The following is a 21,505-nucleotide window of genomic DNA, read 5'->3' as shown; positions in this document are numbered from 1 at the left end:
AACCTAAAGTGGTCAGCTGTGGGCACAGTTATCCCGCACAATACTTTGGTCCTTTAAAAATCCTTTCCATGTAGACAAAAGATAATCCCACTCTCTTCATTAGGATCCCCATGTCATCTCAGTTAACAAGCTGATACTAGTATTAACAATGTAATAATTATAATATCATTTATTTAGTGGCTAATTTGTGTCAAGCAATGTATTAGGTAGTACACTTCACTATCGACTTTACTATCAAGCAGAAAACACTATCCATATAAGTCTCTTTATGTGTTGCTGTGACCAAATGTCTAACAAGCAGCAGTATAAGGCTGGAAGGGTAAATTCTGGCTTACCATTTTGGAGGATTATTCCATCATGGTATGGTAGTGTGAGGGGAAGGCATTGTGACCAGAACAGGTAGCCAGTTGGTTACCACTAGGTCCTCAGACAGGAAACAGAGAATAATGGATCCTCACGCTCGGCTCACTCTCTTATCTTCATTCAGTCCAGGGCCAGGCCATGAAATGGCACAATTCACAATTAAGATGGATCTTCCCACCTCAATCAACCTATCCGTCTAGATAATCCCTCACAGGCATGCCCAGAGGTTAACCAAATGTACACAGTCCCTCACAGGCAAGCCTAAAAGTTAACCAAGTGTAGACAGTCCCTCACAGGCAAGCCCAGAAGTTAACCAAATATAGACAGTCCCTCACAGGCAAGCCCAGAAGTTAACCAAGTGTAGACAGTCCCTCATAGGCTTGCACAGAGGCTTTTCTCCCATTGATTCTGGACCCCATCAAATCATCAATATTAGCCCCTACAGTACCTTTTCTACATTTTTATGTATGAAAGCAGTGGCCTGGAGATGGTATTATTTCTAGTCACAAAGATTTTAATTTCCAGTATTTTACATTAATGAGACAACAAGCATCTGGGTTGGCAATATGCTAAGATTTTATCAAGAAAACAATATTTGAGTCAGTAGCACATGGTAACAGCAGTTGGGTAAATCAGGAAAGCCCTCCCAGCAATCCATAATGGCTAGCTACCATCTCTTCTCACAAGGTTCAATTCCATCCAGGATCCAGAGAAAGCTCAGCCAGGAAAGTCTTGGAATACCAGTTGTACATTCCCAGCACTGGTTCTGTGTAAAGCCCAATCCAGTATTTCCTAGGTCTCCTTTCTGATGAGGCATCCCATCAGAAACAGGTAGTCCAGAGGTCCAGATGTGGAGGCCAGAAAATGACTGCTTATCAGCTCATCAGTGAGCCCAGGTCATTTCAGCTCTTTTTCCTAAGCTTTCCTTTACTTTAAGAAATACATGAGACACTCAGCTCAACAAGATGTCCCTGGCTACAGATGTGAAGCAAGTGACTTTGGGGCCTATGGCAAAGCAGCACACCACCATGGTGGGAGAGGTGTGGTGGTGCCAAGCTGCTCACTTCATAGCAACTGGAAAGGGAGGGTACCAACTGCCAAAGACTAGAGGGTCTCCTGGCAATCCCTTCCTCTAGAATTTTCTACCGCATCCCAATAGTGTCAGGCTGGATACTAAGCATTTAACTTTTGGGCCTTTTGGAGGCGGGACATTCAGATCCAAACTGCATTAGCTTCAAACAAAGTCAGCGAAGCATTCAGGGACCTGGGCCTCAGTCTCACATATCTAGGGACTGCATGCTGGTACTCCAAGGCTTTGTTACAACTCTTGAGAAGGTACACAGAGAATTCACCATGATAAATTATATTCATTTTTATCGTTAAAAGAGGTTGTACAGTCAGCCGGGTGGTGGTGGTGCATGCCTTTAAGTCACAGCACTCAGGAGGCAGAGCCAGGTGGATCTCTGTGAGTTTGAGGCCAGTTTGGTCTATAGAATGAGATCCAAGACAGGCACCAAGACTACATAGAAAAACCCTGTCTCAACCCCTGACCAAAAAGAGGTTGGTTGTACAGTCATGAAAAGGGCCATCATACCAAGCCAGAGTACAGTGGAGCATTGTCTGGGAGGTCTAGCCTAAGGAATATCATCATACCAACTGGCTACCAAATTGAGAAAAATCATGTTGGTGCCTTTAGGCATTAATGCTGATGACCTCTGGCACCTCCACCTTTTGAAGCTACCTCTGAATAGTGCAAAGTGTGTGTGTGTGGTGGGGGGTGGCTCTCACCAATTTACGGCTTTAATATAAAGTCTTCAGTGAGGCCAGAGTGTTTATTCCTTAGAATGTTGAAAACTAGGAAATCTGTATTCATGGGGGTCATTTTGCATTTTTGCATTTCTAAGCCCTGATCCTAAGCCTGGCTTTTCTGCGTCCTCTTCCCTCAGCATCTGGACAAAATATTTAAGCACCGAGAGCTGCAGCAGAAGCTGGTGGATGCGAAACTGGAGCAGGCTCAGGAGCTGATGCAGGAAGCGGAGGAGCGTCACCGGCGGGAAAAGGAATATGTATTTATCCTTTCTGTGCAGATGCAATCCATCTCCTTGTCGGGGGCTCTCTAGGAAAGCTGTCTGACCACGGCAGAAGATCACCACACTCACATAAAAGCCCATGCATCTATGGGAAAGTCAATGCGCTAGCCCAGTAGGAGACACTGGGCCTTGACCATTATTCACACGAAATAGTCATTCAACATGCTCAACAAGTGTTTCTCAAGTGCCTATTATCTGCTGAGAGCATCTGAGGTGCTAGATTATCGCTGTGAATAAGACAGAGAAGGGCCATCTCCTACCAGGCAGATTAGAGGCTGAGTGGGAAGAGACGAGCTGTAACACACAAAGCCGGAAGGGTAGCTAGATAATAGTAAGTCCTTAGGCAAACAAGGAAGAACTGAGATGGGGCTGAAGGGGAGGGAGTACTTAGACTGAGTGATCAGGACAGGCAGGGATGACGTAGCAGCCAAGTTCTGCCTTCTGAAGAACTGCCTCATGGGAGTCTTCTCCAGTAGTGGTATCTTGTTAGTGACGAGGCTTGATGTTAGACCCACCATGGCATGCTCCACGCTCAGGGGGAGGTCAGAGAAGGAAGCAAGGGGAGAAATGCTCAAGATGTGGGGGTAACTGGGGTCCAACTGTGCAGCTTTGTAGGACTTGGAGAGGCGGCTGGATTTTATTCCGAATATAATGGGAAATGACTGAAGAGTTTCAGAAAAGGAGCGGACGTGATTGGCTCCCCATATGTACAGGTTAATGTGGTCCCCGAGTGGAAAGTGGACCAGACAAGAAAAAAGGCAGGGGTTCCCAGCACAGTCCACGGGAGATGTGATGATGACGTGGATTAGAAGGGTGGCTGCTGGAAAGAAGAGATGGAGCCAGGGAACAGTTACTTCAAAGTAAAAGCAGCCATCAGTCCAAAGGGGACGACAGTGTGGAGAGGGGGGTGTGCTACCAAGGCTGACTCCTGAGTCTGGGATTGAGGACACTGAATGGTAGTGCTTATTGCTCTCCAAGGAACCACCAAAAGTTGCAAGGCCATTGTGCAGATGTCAAAACTGAGGCTCAAGGAGGACATACAGCTTAAGGTTTCACACTGCTAAGGGAAGCAATATGTTTCAAAACCACATGCATCTGTCCCCAGCCTTAAGCGCTCTGTGGCGCTACATCACATTCAGAGGTGTGTTTCAGCTGCGTGGAAACATGCACCAGCTGCTGGAGGAAGAGAGAGATAGGAGAGGAAGAGAGGAGGGGCGTGCGTGCGTGTGTGCATGCGTGCGTGCGTGCGTGCGTGCGTGTGTGTGTGTGTGTGTGTGTGTGTGTGTGTGTGTGTGTGTGTGTGAAGGCTGAGAGGGCTGTTAGGCCAGTTACTCAAATGATGCCACTTACCATTTGACCAGAAGCTTTTTGTTTAGCTGAAACCAGACGAGAGTCACTGAATTTGCTAGCGTAGCAACGGCAAGATAACCAGTTTTCAAATATGGCAGAAAAAAGTAAATGTGGACGACAAACCCTCACTTCTAGTTCTCAGAGCCCACCTACCCTCACCCATCCCCACCCATTCCCACCCACCCCACTCCCAGTTTTCACTTCTGGCGAGGTATCAAGTCCAGGCAAACAGAATAATCAGGGATATCCAACAGGCTGCCACTGTTGACTCCAAAAGCATGGACCAGCACACCTCTACCACACCCTCAGATGGCCAGAGGGGCCTACAGGTCTGGTACTCCAGTGTCCTGGGCCTCTCCTAAGACTGACAGTGGATACTTTACTATTATTTCTAGGCCACTGCACAATTATCTGGAAGTCAACAACTAGAATTCTCATGGTACATTGTAGACATGACTTTTATTAAAACAAAAACAAAAACAAAAAAACCCTCCTGAGCTCTGACCAGAAGATCCAAACCTAAGACTATAACTGTACATCAAAATGGATTGACAAATAAATGTATATCTTAAGTTAAAACACATTTACCCATCTGCTCCCAGCTCAACCCTGTGTAACAGCAGTGGTTATATAGGAAAGGCTTCCTGGGTTGGGGATTTAGCTCAGTGGTAGAGTGCTTGCCTAGCAAGCGCAAGGCCCTGGGTTCGATCCTCAGCTCAAAAAAAAAAAAAAAGAAAGAAAAGCTTCCTTGTGGGAGAGGGATGAGGACTCTCAGGACCAGAGGGCAAAGTTCAGAGAAACCCATCAAACTTCTCTGTTTCTCAAATGTGCTGCATGGGTCACTGACAGCCAAAGCACCTTGGGTGTTGGAAAATCACAGATTTCAACCATGCTCTATACATCCTAGATTATATTCTCCAAAGGGGAATGTACCCATTCGTGATTCACTGAGGAAAGTCAGACACATTTGAACTGCTGTGTCAAGAACCAGGGATTTAAAAAAATGTGTATTTCTAAAGGCTTCACGTGTGCTTTGTTGGAGACTATCTCTACCAACTTATATCCAATGCTAATATAATGGACCAGTCACACACAGCCAGGCCCAGGAAGGAAAGTCTAGATGTTCAATATAAGGTTGATGATGGTGGTAGGACAGGATTGCTTGGGAAGCTCCTTTAATTGCTGGGGAAGCTTTTCACCAATGGGACTGGTAAGAGATTAGATTTTGTGTGATTGATACTTGATTTGGATCCTTAATTTTTTATTTCATTAAAGCCACTAGCTTCCTTGGGAATCAAACCCATTAAATTAATTATTTTCTTAACTTTAACTTTGTTAACGTGTATTTTGCAAAAGTCTCCCCTCAAAAAATACATAAGGGAGAGAGGAGTAAGAAGAAAGTTAGTCTTATCCATATACGGCAAACAGATGTCAATTTAAAAATAACTGGACTTTCTCCCATGCACTTGCTCTCTTTTCTCATAGTTGCTGAACCAGGCAGCAGAATGGAAACTCCAGGCCAAAGTGCTGAAGGAACAGGAGACAGTGCTGCAGGCTCAGGTGGGCTGGGGAGACCAACACATGGGGGGCTGGGGGAGCCTCCTTCTGGTACCAAGGGCCTGGGACCCAAGATTCCCTGTACAAAGCTTTAGAGGTGGCAGGGCATGGGGAGGGCATGAGACATGACCAACTTCATGTTTATTGTATCTAAGAAAATCGAGTCTATTGGGTCTATGCAAGAGAAATGATGCGTACCAACACTTTGTAGCCAAGGGTCTGCAGACAACCAATGCCATTAAAGCGGTCAGTCACAGCAAGCTAATGTCCAGCTTCCCACTTCGCTGTCACATTTCCTTTCTGTCACCTGACCCATTGCCTGGCTACGGTGAGAAGAAATGTAAAACTGTTCAGAAACACCATTTATAACCGTCAGTCCTGAACTGTCTTCACATGTTGATATTGTCGATAACACAAAGAAACTGAGAAAGATGGAGGCCACGTTTCTGTGCTGTGCAGAGACTGACCTTGTCAGTAGTGACTGACTAGGCGTGGTGGGGAAATCAGAATCCTTCTGATTTGGCTTCAGGCGTCATTGGAATTCTTTTTGGTCACATTACTAGAGGTCCCATTTCAGACTCAAAAACATTGCCACAGCTGGCTCTGTGCAAAAGGCAGTCCTGTCTACCTTCCCCATTGGCACGGGGTTCTGGCCCTCCTGGGAAGCATTCCCTGTCACAGGCCACAGAGGGACTCTGGCCTGCTGTTAGGAGAACTGCCCAAGCCCTAAAGGGTTGGTGAGTTCACAGAGAAAATGGATGCAAGGTGAGAGCATCAGAAACCTTCCATGCTGGCACTGAGACTGTAAATGTTTATGAACTGACTATAAAATCCTACTAATTAAAAAAAAATAAAAGGTACATACTTAGCATATGAATGAACAAATTCAACAAATACCGTTCACTGTAAAATACATCAAGAGTAAACTTCAGATAACAAATCTCAGCAAACATACACAGAGATGACATTGTCACAGATAGTCTTCATAAGGCGTAGGTATGCAATGTGCACAGAGAAAGTGATGGAAAACTGTTTTCCCCAATATTCTTTGAAAACATTCAAGAAAAATTTTCAAACCAGTTAGAGGTTTACAACATAATGTTTCTGGATTTCCACCGAGTCACAGGGCTCAGAGTTACAGGCTCGGGATCACGTTTGAGTGAGTTGTAAGACCCCTCACATCATGGTGTCAGGAGCATCAAGCCGTGCTGGGTCTCTAAGCTGTGGATAGTGGGGGGAAAGGTGTGACTCTACTGTCTAGGGATAGAGAACATGCAGAGTCGAGCCAGAGCCCATGGACCATTTCTGCTCACTAACAGCACAGAGCTGGAGAGAAACAATGGACAGTACTTGAAGCAAGGCATTGTTTACATTGTCTACAAGAAATCGCTTCGCTAAAGGAAGATCATGAACTTGAAAAGAGTAGATTAATATTAGATTCTAGCCTCGAGAATGATTTGTTCAGCTGCCATTAGAGTCCAGGGTATGTCTATGTGGCATGTCCATGTGTGTATGTGTACATTTGTGCATGAGTATGTGGAAGTCAAAAGTCAACATCATGCATCTTTCCCCAGTTACTGCCCACCTTATGTTTTGAAACTCGTCTTGAAATGAATCTGGAGCTATGTAATTTGGTCAGACTAGCTGGCCCTCAAGTCCCACCCCTGGCCTCCTCTTTCCATTCCTTTGGTGCTTAGATCCCACTGCTATGCCCGCCTTTTTTAAGGTGGGTTGGGGATCCAAAGTCAGATCCTCATGCTAGCATAACAAGCACTTTACTGACTAAACCATCTCAATAGAACCAAGGATCTGGGAGTTCCATGGTGTGGTAAGGAAAAATATAAAGATGTGATACTATTTCTCAACTCTATCCATTCAAACTTCAGAAGTATTTACCAGGCATTTCTAATTCCTCACTCACCCACTGATCCTGAATGAGGTATTGAGATCAGAGTACTAGCTCTTTACACAGAGATGCTGTGTGACCCTTTCCAACTTACACAAGTGAATTCTACTCACATACTCCTCTTGTTTCTAATTGTCCTGAAAGGAGAAGGAACACCAGGAAGCTAAGGCCTTAATACCCATTTTTTAAGACCTGAGCAAGAAAAATGCTGTCTGGCTTTTTCAGTTACATAAACTGAGGCAATAGAGCTGCTATCATAGATGATCAGTTAGATACAAATGTCATGACTAATAGAGCATCATCAGATCAGTAAGGATGAAGACAGTAGCAAACATGGAATATCAGCAGTATCCAAGAACACAGACACAAAATACCACCCAAAGGATTCAGTATAACCATAGTGTCTAGACTCAGATATCCTCTCCTTATCTTTAGATGAGGGGAGAGCCCTCTGCAACAACTCTGGGAACTTGTTTCCATGTCAAATCTCATGATCTTATTAAGGCAATTTCTAGTCACAGTGCCTTCCATTTCCTACTCTAACTAGAACTCAGTGTTCAGTTAAAGGAATGCATGAGGACCGACTTGATATGGCTCAGTGGGTACAGGTACTCACTGCCAAGCCTGATGATCCCCAGGTCCCATTTGGTAGAAAGAACTGACTCCCAAGCCTGGGAAGTTAGACTCTGTCCTCCACTGACACACGAGGCATGTATGAACCTCCAAACGCAACTGAATATAAAAACAAAAAGTGAGCCCTTTGGCCAGTTTTAAGGTGATATATTGCAGCAATTTTTGTTACTTTTAACCATGGAGTAGTATGCTTCTATTTCTGTCCTGGCATGACTTCTGGATTGCCTTTCCACACTTCTCTGAAATCCCAAAGCAAAAGTGGAAATAGCTCCTGTCAAATCAAGCACACAATGTGTCAACATGTTAATAGAAGGTCAACTCTATGTATAAACATCCACTAAGGAAATGAGAAGTACAAAAGTTGAGTTAGAATAAGATAACGTTGGTGCTGGCTACCTGAGCGATTGATAAGCCACATAAATTGTACTGTCTATGACCAAGCGATCTAATAGGAAGAAAAGGAGAATGTTAAAACCTGACCACTTGAAGGAGGATATGAGAAGTTGTTTGATGTCTGTGGAGTTGTTGAATGTGTGCATGGCTTCCATTTTGCAACGTGAAAATATTCTGGAGATTGGCTGTACAGCAATGTAAACCTAACAAGATTGATCTGTAGACTTCAAACAGGTTAGGGTGGTTAATTATGTGTGTGTTCAAACAAAATTTAATTTTTAAACAAAGCAAAACAAAATGATCAGTTGGAAGAATCTAGTAAAAAAATTAAGGAGACAATGCAGAAACACCCAGTTCTTGGCACAAATACGACAACCTAAGTTTGCTCCATAGCATCCTCTCATAAGGTGCCAGGAGAAAAAGCAACTCCTGAGAGTTTTCTTCTGACCTCCACATGCATACCGTGTCACATGTGCACACACACACACACACACACACACACACACACACACACACACACCACATACTAAATACATATTTTAAAGGGTTTGTTTTGCTATTGTCACTAAGTGCATTGGTTTGAACACAGTAATAAACTCGGAGTCAATAATAATGCTGCGTTAGTGTCACATGAAAGAAAGAGACTGACCCTTGCTGTTGTTTAACCAAGAGTGAGTCCAGAGCTGACGTTTGGTCAAATCACATTTGTGACCCTAGGTGTTTAACTTCTGAGCCAGCACTCCAGCCCAGTGAGCCCAGGTTTGAATTCTCTACTTCACACGCTCTGTGTCTTCTGTCATCCTGGTTTATCTGCTGTATGCGCCTGAATTTGTTGCCTGCCTGAAAACTGTCTTGTAAATCTGTCCCTGCCCCTGTGTCTGTCTCCAATGAAGGGCTTTGCTGTGTAATTATTGAATAGCACAGAAAGCATCAGCTGGGGAAGGAATGGGAAGCGCCTTTACAGAAAGCATTAACAAAGGCTTAGGGATTAAGTCACTGACCCCAGGTGACACCAACCGACTCAGATAACAAACAAACTAATACTATCAAGCAATATCCAAAGGTCCCTTTTCGTATGTATGGGAGATAGTCATGTGTAAGACTGATTTTGATCTCTATTCGCTGTTTCCACCAAATGATTATCACAACACATGCACAAACACATGTGTTACTCTTGGGTCAGTGGCACAGAAAGGTTATTATCTTAGGTTGTAAGAGTTGATTACATGGGAAATCCAAGGAAAATAAAGTTCTGACATGGTAGTTTGTATCGAACATCTCATAGTCAAGTTGTCATTGAGTTTATCTTTCCATTAGGAGTACAAGTATTTCAAAAGCAGGACCCATGTGCTAAATAAATATCGTTATATATATGGTGCATATGTATGTTCAGTGACCAACAAATGTTTGTAAAAATTAAAATGTAATAAATCTGTAATGATAGATCTTATCATTTTATTTTTCTTTAAAAAGATTTTAGGCAACATAAGAGGATTCCATAGATTCTTCAAAAGATAGAGCACAAAAAATTGGAAGGGAAATGTTATGGAGTGGGATAAGGGAGAAACTGGAGGGGAGGGGATGGTGGTGGGTTTGGGAAGGTGGCTGAGTGGGTAGAGGACTTGCTATAAAAGGATAAGGACCTGAGTTTGAATCCCGAGCACCCATGTAAAAGCCAGGCATGGTACAAGTGCCTATAGCTGCAACATTGATGGGGAGAAGAGACAGGAGACCCCAGGCCTTCCTGACCAGCCAGTGCAGCTGAAATGGCAGGCTCTAAACTCACCAAGAGACCTTCTTTCAAACGGTAGGGTGGAGAGCTTTAGAAGACACCTAAAGACAGACACACAGACAGACACTCACACACAATTTTTAAATGAAAAATTTCAATCATGTTCACCAAGCTAGGTTGACCATGTAGTAAAAAGAATAACTAAACGTATGGCTAACCCTGTATTGAGAATACCTTTAAACCATTTTTTTCCTCAAATAACAAACAATGTCATGTTGTTTTTCTGGAAGCATTCTGAAAGCAGCCTAAAATAGATGTACTCTTTGCTCTGTTTACAGCTCACCCTCTACTCAGGAAGGTTTGAGGAGTTCCAGGGTACACTGTCAAAAAGCAATGAAGTGTTTGCCACTTTCAAGCAGGAAATGGATAAAGTGAGTATTGCGTACCCATGAAGACTGACAGATTTTTCTTTTGACAGGCAGCTCTTTGCATTAGGTTTTCTCAGGCTAAGATACTTCAATGAATTTCATGATACATAGAAATTTTTATAGGCAGGAATGAGACTTTCAGTAGGTTGGTTTTTGTTATTGTTGTTTGTCTTTTAAAAATTTTCCAGTAAATTAATCTGATTAACATCCCTAAAATGCTAGGATATATTTTTACCAGAATGAACAATATTTTTCTTCTTGATAGCTAGCCTTAAAAAGGACAGAAGTTAACATTAAGTTAAAAAGTCCCACCTTCTAATGTTCAAAACAAACATTTAAATACCTAAAAGTACAATGTTAGAGTTGATAGACTCCTTCCCATAATTGTAATATAATTGTTGAGGTCTAAATAAGAAAATAGAAGAGCAAGTTCAAGTACTGAATTTGTAACTATCCTCCACATACTGTTGAGCTATTTACTTACCTCTCAACTTTTATTTTTCTTATTATAACCTGAGATATTATATTCTTTGTATAACTCACAAAGTTGTGGAGTTCACATAAATTAATGCATTAGAAGTTTTTACAAGTCTTTTACAAACATAAGGCACAAATGTTACCGATGGACAGAGCATTAACGTGATATTCAGAATAGTATCTTCCCAATAGACAGTCAGCGCCAGCATTCTGTCGTTGAGGGCAGAGGGTGAAAGCACTCGATGTACAAGCCTGGTGATCTGAGTTTAGATCCCTGGATCCATGTTCAAAGCTGAGTGAGGTGGGGTACATCTGTGGGGTACATCTGTACACCCATTTATAAAACGGGTGAAAATGAAGCCTCTCTCATGGGACTCTTTCAAAGATGAAATGAATATGTACTAATCACATTCTCTGAGCTCACCTTCACCCTATAAGCGTAAATAAAGAGAAGGTGGAAAGCAGTGTTTATGTAAACACGAACGGTTATCTACAGTTTAATTCCTAAAAGCAACGCCAGCTTCCTCAGTGTGATACAGCTTTCTGTTCAATAAAGTAACTCCTCTAAATTGCAAGCGTATTCATGGGTCTCACTAAGCACATTTTTTACTTTAAATGAAAGAAAAGTCAACAACAACAACAACAACAACGTGTTCCTAAGCAGTTTCCTTCCTCCTGAATTGGCTCTGGTGCAAATCAGTTTATTCATTACTGATCTAGAGGACTGGGAAATAAATCACTCCTCCTCTGCACTCTGCACTGCTGACATCGAACATTTGTTTGCTTTGCCTGCTGGTAGTAGAAGGCCTGGCCTTGGTGTCACTTGTGGAACTAATTGCTTCCTTGATACATTAACTCCTTGGGATTAGCACTGAAACATTCTAATTTCTGTAGACAACCAAAAAAATGAAGAAGCTGGAGAAGGATACAGCCACATGGAAAGCCCGATTTGAGAACTGTAACAAAGCTCTGTTGGACATGATCGAAGAGGTGAGGAAATTCTTTCCTTAGCTTTTCTCTCCATTTCCCTAATCCTGTCAGAATAATCAATATAGCCTACTAGTGCAAATGATTATGTCTGAAGATAGGCTGCCTTTCAAGAGAGATGTGATACATTAAAATATAATGAAAATAAGATCAAGGGTCATTTAGAAATCTAAGGAGGAGTCAAAGACCTTTGTAAACCTAAAATCACAGGATTATTGAGTAGAAAGCCATGCCACCATGCCTGCTGGACTGTAATGGTTTTGATGAAGGTTTTACTTGACCTCAAATTTCTACTGTTCAGCACCCAGCAAGTACAATGGATGCATTGGTTTGACCATACTGAGAGAAGACACCAGGTAGCCCACATACATATTATTTTATAGACAGATATGAAAAAATCTTTTGCTTGTTTGTTTGTTTTTGTTTTTGTTTTTCAAGACAGGGTTTCTCTGTGTAGCTTTGCGCCTTTTCCTGGAGCTCACTTGGTAGCCCAGGCTGGCCTGGAACTCACAGAGATCCGCCTGGCTCTGCCTCCTAGTTCTGGGATCAAAGGCGTGCGCCACCACTGCCCGGCTTGAAGAAATCTTTTTAAAAACTCCTTCAGCGGGTATTATATTTCTGATGTTATGCAAAGTTTCCAATTCTAAAGGCAAAGATATATAAGCTCTGACATGAGTGACAGGGCTTACAAGTGAAGACCCCTTCATGTTAACAAGTAAAAAGGGTCTTGTAGGTACGGTAGCTGGAGTGAGAGTAAGTAATAAGCTGATTAGGAGTAGATTCCTGCTCACACTCACACCACTATTACCGGGTGGGGTGTGTGTGTGTGGGGGGGGGGGGACTGAACATTTTAAGGACCTGACATCATGAATTAGTATGTGGTGAGTTTCTGTGGTTATAAGTACCACTTTAACTATTCATCCCAAGTCACAACCAATTCCCAAGATGTGTTCATGACTCATCAAGACAAGTCAAATGGCTGCTGCATTAGCATACAGCAGTTTATTTATCAAGAAGACGTGTTCCCTAGAATACATAAAGCAGTGTTGAGGGTGAAGTCCCAGTCTCTTATTCATTTCATGCAAGCTCTTGCTTATACCCCCCAGTTCTTAGAAGACTGATGTAGGTTAAGATGACAGGTTCTGCATTGAAACAAAAAGAAGGCTCACCATGTTGCTTTTCCAAAGAACAGGCAATGGTGATTAAAATTCTCTTAGTCTAATAATGGGTGCAAAACCCAAAAGCAATAGAAAAACCAAGTGATCTCTATAAATGTTTGTTCAGACCTAGTAGACAAATGGTTTTGTCTCTGGAGAGCATTCTAGGGAATCCACGGCTCATGTCATTTGTGTATGTTTATGTCACAGAAAGCCCTAAGAGCTAAGGAATACGAGTGTTTCGTGATGAAAATCCAGAGGCTGGAGAACCTTTGTCGTGCTTTACAAGAAGAGAGAAAGGAACTTTACAAAAAAATTAGAGAAGCGAAAATGTCCGAAAAGGAAGAGCAGGGTCAGCACACCTCTGATGAAGAGCCAGAGTCAAATGTCTCTGAAGATAAAGAAATAGATGCAGAGGGAGCCAACAGTGTTCAAAGCGCTGTGAAAAACCTGGCCAAGGCTTTCACCATTCTTCATCATCCGGGGTCCACCCTGGACCAATCAGAGGAAAGACAGCCCGCAGTGACTGGTCCTCAGGGCGGAAGTGACATCATCCCCCAGCAGCCCGAACTTGCCTTTCTGAGCCCTTCTGCTGCTTCAGGGAGTCCTGAGCCTCCTGTAGCTTCTCAGGCTGGGGGCGGAGGGGTCTCTGAGGCTGCACCTGCCTCTACAGCCAGCTGTACCCCTACAGGGCCAGAGATCCAAAGCCCGGGACTCCCTCCTGGGAACCTCCAGGACCTGAAGCTTCAGGAGCCGGAGGCAAAAGCTTCTGGCCAGGCCCCACTGTCCCCAGCCCAGGGCTCCCTAGCTGTAGTGGAGGCAAAATATGCTGCTCCACTATCTCCAGGGAGTGAGGGGGTCCCTGCTGTGGTACCTGGCTGTGAGCCCAGGGAGCAGCCCCCACCAGCAGCCACAGAGAATATCCCAGACCCTTCCACCGGGCTCCCCATAGAGGCTGACACCAGTCTGGATGGAGTAGACTAAGACTTAGGGATTCTTCAGGCTGTTCACCCTGCTGAATCTTCCTCACGGCACAATGTCTGTGAAAGAAACTTCAAGGACTAGGAAGAGAGTTAGGGTCAAGACATTTTTAATGTTGAGCCTTTGCTGCTGTTCGCAATTTATAACTAACGTGGAAATTTTCTGCAATTGCATCATTTTCCCATTGGCAGCCAAACATCAATAGCAAATATATATATATTTCAGGTCCACTAAGCTGGTGTCTTGACCCAGTTTATTAACAGTAATATTTGTTATTTAAGGACTCCTATTTACAATGTATAAATATTCTGAGATGTTACATTTATTTCCACAAATAATAAGAGCTATAATGACTATTCAGATTCCTTTTAAATAGCATAATATACACTGTGCTTATGTGTGTAAATAATACACATATCTACATGTATGGCTAAATAATACATCTGTGTGTACATATACACATGTATTTTTGTACATGTATATAAAGTCATCATACATTATAAGTATATTTCACTCCTTACAGATTTTTTTCTCTATTGCAAGATATTTACATGCTGATCAAAAGTGCTCTTACTTACACTCTGTACTACAGTAGACTAATGCTCTATAAATCAGAAGTAGATTCAGAACACAAATATTTAGGCCATCACTACTTTGGCCAAAAAAGGTAACCCAATTTAAGATAAAGAAACTCAACCAGCAGATGGAACGATAGACATAGCAAGCGTGTTGGAAGGCCTGTGCAGATGGCCTGCATACACACAGGACCACAGGGGAAAACCACAAGGAGGGGGCCCTTCCTCTACTGCTTCTTATCATCATCTTGGCCATCTTCCTCCCAACTTCCCAGCATCACTTTCCTGGGACGAAGCAGCCTTCTCCTGGCTACCTGTGAGCAGAGGGCAGGAAATAGGAAAAGAATCTAGGATTTGAGGGGTTGAGTGTCCTCAGACTACAGTAGGCTGGCCCTGGTCTCTGTCTGTCTGGCTACTGGGATCTCAAGAAAATACCCACTTCCTGATGTCTCTAGCCTTGTCTTTACCTCAGAGTATCTATGCCTTCTGAATTCCTTCTTCTGTAATAAGTAATCATGCCTGGTCTACATCTCAACTAATGTTAGGTAATATTGACTTTTCCAAAACAGAAGAAATCCACACAAGTTTTCAATAAGAGTGATGAAGCTTACAAAGCCAGTCCATGTTCTGCTCTAAGAATTTTTGTACAGGGAGAAGTACAAAAATTAAAAAAGGGGAGGGGACCCTACTCCTAATGCAAACACAACAGGCGAGGACTCCATAGACATCAAAGCTACAAGCCCTGGGGGTTTTCTGGACAAGTTTTACACTCTCATTGTTGACAAGTTCCTCTAATAACACTGGCAACATAAATTCCTTGACATAGGCTAAAATAAGACTATCCTAATGAAACAGAAGAGTTGGGAAGGAGGGAGCCAGATGGAGCTCCAAGGTAGGAATGTCTAATCTGACACTACTTTAAGAAGTTGAGTTTGCCGGGCGGTAGTGGCACACACCTATAATCCCAGCACTCAGGAGGCAGAAGCAGGTGGATCTCTGTGAGTTTGAGGCCAGCCTGGTCTACAGAGCGAGTTCCAGGACAGCCAGGGCTACACAGAAAAACCCTGTCTCAAAAACAAAACAGAACAGAACAAAACAAAAAGTGGAACTCAGGTAGAAAAATGAATAAAGGAAGCTGCCTGACTACTCATCCAGGAAATCATTCGTCAGTGGTGCATGTGGCTGTGTGCCAAGGCACACAAGGAGCTGGTAGGCAGTATCCATATGTTAAAAGAATTATAAGACTGTACAAAATTTGTTTGAAGTAGACAGTAAGGGAAATAACAAAAATACCATGTGAGAAAAAAAAATTGGGGGGGAAAAAGGATGCCATTATTTGAGAATCTATGTGTTTTTAGAGGCTTTGCATATTATAATCACAAGGATCTCCAGCCACGTTCAACACTACTGGAAATTAAACATTCAATTAACTCAAAGCCAAATATTCACCATAATAATTCCTTCTGTTTATAAGAGTTGAACTTCAAAGAATGGAGTAAGATCATCACAATTAGGTCTCGATCCTAAAGCTTAGGAAGACAGACAGACAGGAGGTGCTGATGTCCAATAAATATGCATTCTTACATCCAAAGTTTATTATTTTCATCCAAAAGGATTTCACAGCAACACATCACTCACAAATGTGTGTACCTCTGGCACAGTTTCAGAGGCTATAACTTCCCTGAAATCTGTAAAGCTTTAATATTGGCTTTGGGAGAATTATTTTAATAGTCAAAGAATGTTTTATTAGAGTTCTTTGTGTTCAAGCTTGGCCTTCCTCATAACAACTTATACTCTCTGAAAGCAGAAAACCTATCTCTTCTTTATCAAGTTCATGTAGCTATTTTTAGAGATGCCAAATCTTTCTAGAAACACTGGAATTATTGTTTTCTAAGTGGTATCACATAATGTTTGTACCAATTAAAAAGGCTTTCTTGCCCAAGTTTTCTAGTAGTCTTTTAAATTTTTTTCCTGTTTTAGTCTTCCATGATTCAACGATGTTAAGGAAAAATATGGTATTATTCTATTGTTGGTTGAGTTCAGGCTTTCTAAATAAAATGCATCTGTAGTAAATCTTTTGGGGGCATAGAGGGATGGGGGCTAAGGAATAGAGGAAGAAATCACAGCAGTGAGGCTCTAGCCAGAACACTGAGCTCTGTGAAATAAGCTACAAACAGGACACCCACATGTATGGTTTGACAAAGGACTACCATGCATTGCATTTAAACACTGCAACACACACACACACACACACACACACACACACACACACACACACAGGTTCCCATTCCACACCCTTCCTGCTTACTCACTGGACACCGGATAGCTGAGATATTTAAACTTGACACAGCTGAACTGAGTGTGGTGACACACACCTTAAATCCCAGCACTCTGGAAGCAGAGACAGGAGATCTCTGTGAGTTCAAGACCAGCCTGGTCTACAGAGCAAGTTCTAGGACAGCCTGGTCTACATTGTGAGTTCAAGGATAGCCTGATCTACAGAGTGAGTTCCAGGACACCTAAGACCACATAGAGAAACCTTGTCTCAAAATATCAAACAAAAATAAAACCTGACATAGCTAAAATAAATAAATAAATAAATAAATTAGAAGGCCAATTCTAGAAACATACATACACATGCAGTGTAAAAATAGAAAATGTCAAACTCTTCTTGATGAAGTGACAAGAATACATGAGAGCATTGACTAAGTAGAGCCACAGTTCTAAAAACAACAACAGCCTCTATCCCCTCACAGAGTTACCCTAGCATAGCATTGCCCAGCTCTAAGAGAGGACACTACTCCAAGAATCACTATTGAATTCCTAAGTCCCCAGTCTGCTGCCAGCTAGCTGGGTTACTTTGGAGAAATGTCTACTATTTCTGGGCATCAGTTCATGTATCCATAAAATGAGAACCTCGGTGTTACAGTTTAAGGAAGTACCGCTGTATCAAGCTTACTTCCAAAGAGGAGGATTTGTGATGGCTAATCTTGACTGTTGAATGGTTTAGTGTGGCATGCCACAGGCTGAGACCGGGAGAGCATTTCCAGGGAGGATTAACTAAAGCTGGAAGAGCAGCTCTAAACATGAGTCGCACTACCTCATAGGCGAGGGGCCTGGACAGAATAAAGGGGGAAATAAATAAAAGAAGAAAAAGCAAGGCCGCAAAGGCATTCTCTGTCTGTCTGCTTCCTGGCTGTGACAGGAGTTCTTCCATCATCCTGGCCCTGCTGGGATGGATGGGCACCTCTACACCATAGCAAAATCAGTTCTTCACCCCTGTAAGTTCACACCTCAGGGTTGTACAGGGTTGTACACAGCAACCGTTGGCTATTATACTTGCACTGGATGATCTTTGAGGATTTGGGTATTTCTGATGAAATCTTCAAGACCATGAAAGTAAGTCAAGTTTCCTACTCTCTAAGGAGGGTTTCATTCTAAGAGATGGATGCATGGCCTTGGCACTTCTATTACAGACCAGAAAAGGAAAAGGAGACAAGAAATCCCCAACCTTTTAATTTTAAAAATCAGACGAGAAAAGGATTAGGATTTTTTTCCAACATATACAGAGGTTCTCCTACATGTGAGTTTTTGTGCCAGCCCCTGTAATGATAATAACAAGACTAAAGGAATGATTTCATGGCTTGTGAGCTCAATACAAATGGAAGGACTTGGAAAGATTATCCAGTGCCCCTCATCTTACAGTGTTCTGCAATGGAAAATACACACAAAAAAAGAACATTTATAAATACTTTTATTACAAATGGGATACCCAAATCTCCAAGTGGAGAACATTCTCCTGAGAATGAAGGTTTCTAATAGTACATGGCTATTTGTGTGTATATGTAAGGCTATATATATTTGTGTGTGTGTGTGTATGTTAGCATATATATATACATAATATATTCTGGTGTATATGTGTAATTTTGTGCAAGTATGTGACATACATGTAGTTATTTGTGAATGTTTATGACCAGATATGGCCCTACATATGCATCATAAATTAACATAAACTTATGTAAGCATGTGTAGTTACATTTTTTATTTATAGTGTGTGTGTGTGTGTGTGTGTGTGTGTGTGTGTGTGTGTATTCATGTATGTGTGTTGGGGAGTAGGGACTGAAAGCTCACTCCGAAGATGTGATTTTGGTCATGCGGTTAACAGGTTTTTCAGAGGATCACATCCTGCTGCACTTTGCTCAATAAATCCCCCTTGGCTTACGATTTCACGAAGCTTACTGGTTTTTGTTTGCTTTGGTTGCTTTTGTTGTTTTGTTTTGTTGGCTGACTCTCTGCCTTCTGAACAAACAAGCAGGTGGGTGAGTCCCGGCAAGCACACTGGCAGCTGTTCATTAAATAATGGCACATGCCACCAGTCCGAGGTGACAGCTCCCGCTGACGCACGGCTCTCATCCCAGAAGGCAGAGAGTGTGTCTTGAGAAAGCCTCTCTGCCATTCCTCACGGAGGCCTACAGCTGGAGTCAGGAGGAGTGCACTGCTGGAGAGCCAACTGTTTTCATCCCTGTCTCCTTGGGGAGAGAGCAGCTCCCCCTTGGTCACTGTCTCTCACCATAGTGACAATGTTATGGGCTGAACTACAGCCTCCTCAATCTCTGCCTCACTTCCTGCAGCTATAACTGCAACCCTGAATATTAAGAATGTTTCCCTAAACCAAAAGCCAAAGAGAATCCATCTATGTTTTAATCATGAGTCAGAAAGTAGTAAGCCAGAGTTTACTGCAAATAGTTCCAGCCAATCTGCCATGCCCATGACTCAGTCTTTCTGTGGGGAGGTTTTCTGTTTTGTTTTGTTTTTTTTTTTCCATGATACAATTCATCTCCTAAAAATATCCAGTATTGACTGGCTGTGCTGTCACAGCTGGACCATCTGGCTGCTCCTCTGACATTATTAGGGGACCAATACAACAAGCTTCTAATTCAATCAGGGAGCAATCTGAAGCAACGCCTACTGCCTGCCATTCAAGGAATTGAAACTCTTCAAAAGTCAAAGGGAGAGATCTAAATAAACAATAAAGAAAATTAAAAGGTAATAACAAAGGCAGTCACAAAAAAACCATGAAAAGATACAAGTGTCCAGAATACAGATAGTCATATAACAGAGCAATAAACAAAGCAAACAAGTCAGAAGAAAGTACGTAGGCAGTGGATCCAGGGACAGGTAGCTGATGCATTGTCTGCAGACAATTAAAAAATAATAAAATCCAACTACCAGCCATCCTCCTTTTTATTCCTCTTCACATCAACCCTAAATAATGCCAGGGGTAAAGCTGCCCTTCTTCCCAGAGACCATCATGCTTGCTTGTGGCCTCATCACTGTCTGTAAGCTTCCTGCCATGCTGGAGAAGAGGTAGGAGAAATGTAAATGACTAAAATACGTCAGATGCCATCACCTTCGCTCATGCGACTAACCTAACTTTAGATGTTGATGACAGCAAGGATGGTAGCACATGGGCACACTCCTACGCTGTCATTAAGGGTTGGGTCTCCTCTCCGTTGCTCATCCATTGGAAGTTCATTCAGGCAATGGGCAAGTTGGTCATATTCTTAAACTGTTTCTGATGTGCAAAACTGAAAATAACTTAGCACACAGTACACAAATGGTATTGGCATTCCATCCTCAAAGGAAGTTCTTTATCTAGGATATATTCAGTGTGAGTGGGGCTGTTGATCACAATGTCTCTCCTTCTCATCCATTCCTGGGTGAGAAAAGGTTCTTAAAAGCTCAACTCAGGGGCTGGAGAGATGCCTCAGTGGTTAAGAGCAATTGCTGATCTTGCAGAGGGCCAGGGTTTGGTTCCTAGCACCTATATGATGACTTACAGCTGTCTAGAACTGCAGTTACAAAGGAATCTGGTACCTCCTTATGCCTGCCACCCTGGACACCATGCACACATAAATATACACTTACATATATGCAGGCAAAACACTCATAATCATAATAAAATAAATAAATCTTTTTTTAAAAGCTCAACACATTTGAAAAAGAAGCAGAAGGCTCTTTGGCCTTTCCTGATACTGCATTTGCTTCAAGATAACAGTATGTGATCTGGGTTTGCAGGCATTGGAGCTCCTCCAATCAAGGAGGCCTAAACAGGCCAAGAAGCTTCCAGTCTATGCTACCTGTTGTTTCTTTCTGCAGGAGTTCTACCTGGTCCTGGGAAATGTTAGCCTGTTTGCAACATAACATTGAAGAGGGTGTGAGTGGAGCTCTGAGAAACACAGTTTTGATAACCACATTTGAGCTGACAGGTTCACTTGGTGCTTTCAGCCCAGAAACTTGTCTTTTGAACAGCTTATGAGTTGGGCTGCAGTCATGTGCAACTGACAAGCTCCAGGGAGTGGAAACAGGAATTACCAACAGTTGATGTGCAGTGCGGGGTCTATAAAACAACAACTTCAAAAGAACTGATATTTGCTTTAACAACTCTATTCTGTTATTTTTTTCAAATATCTTAAAAACCTTACAAAGTATGATCTGGGTTAAGAAGTCAAATATTTCACTGGCGTCTTAGGCTTTCCCTCCTCTTTTCAACCATCCTGAATGCTTTCTTTGCCTATTTATGCACGCGTGGGGTGCAAGGTGTGTTTTGTATTTTGCAAAAGTATTTTGTGCCTGGCTTCTTTTCCCCACAACTATTACCTATATCTTGTCTTACAGGAATAGTTTATTCATTCATTGTCACAGAGTAATCTATACCACAATTTTTCCATTCCAATATTGGTGTTTAAATTCATTTCAACCACTGTCTACGGAAGCTGTTTCCAAAGAGCGGGAAGTGATGGGCCATAGAAGGCGTCTATTCAACAGACAGCAGCACTTTCCCAAGGAAATGGAGCTACTAGTGTGGTAGGAGCT

General features: G+C 42.5%; 1 protein-coding gene across 1 annotated transcript in view; it reads left to right on the top strand.

The window, feature by feature from the left end:
* Txlnb (taxilin beta) overlaps nucleotides 1-14,122 on the top strand; it is a 35,314-nt gene extending 21,192 nt beyond the window's left edge. The window contains exons 5-9 of the mRNA XM_036169264.1: nucleotides 2,310-2,429; nucleotides 5,289-5,363; nucleotides 10,363-10,455; nucleotides 11,824-11,919; nucleotides 13,284-14,122. Of these exons, the coding sequence (XP_036025157.1) occupies nucleotides 2,310-2,429; nucleotides 5,289-5,363; nucleotides 10,363-10,455; nucleotides 11,824-11,919; nucleotides 13,284-14,057 (1,158 nt within the window). The 3' untranslated portion in view covers nucleotides 14,058-14,122. The remainder of the gene's footprint in view (nucleotides 1-2,309; nucleotides 2,430-5,288; nucleotides 5,364-10,362; nucleotides 10,456-11,823; nucleotides 11,920-13,283) is intronic.
* The last annotated feature ends 7,383 nt before the right edge of the window (nucleotides 14,123-21,505 follow it).

The sequence above is a fragment of the Onychomys torridus genome, chromosome 19, assembly GCF_903995425.1.
Source record: "Onychomys torridus chromosome 19, mOncTor1.1, whole genome shotgun sequence".
Lineage (NCBI taxonomy): Eukaryota > Metazoa > Chordata > Mammalia > Rodentia > Cricetidae > Onychomys > Onychomys torridus.
Note: the sequence above shows the minus strand (reverse complement) of the source record. Positions and strands in the feature narration are given on the sequence as shown.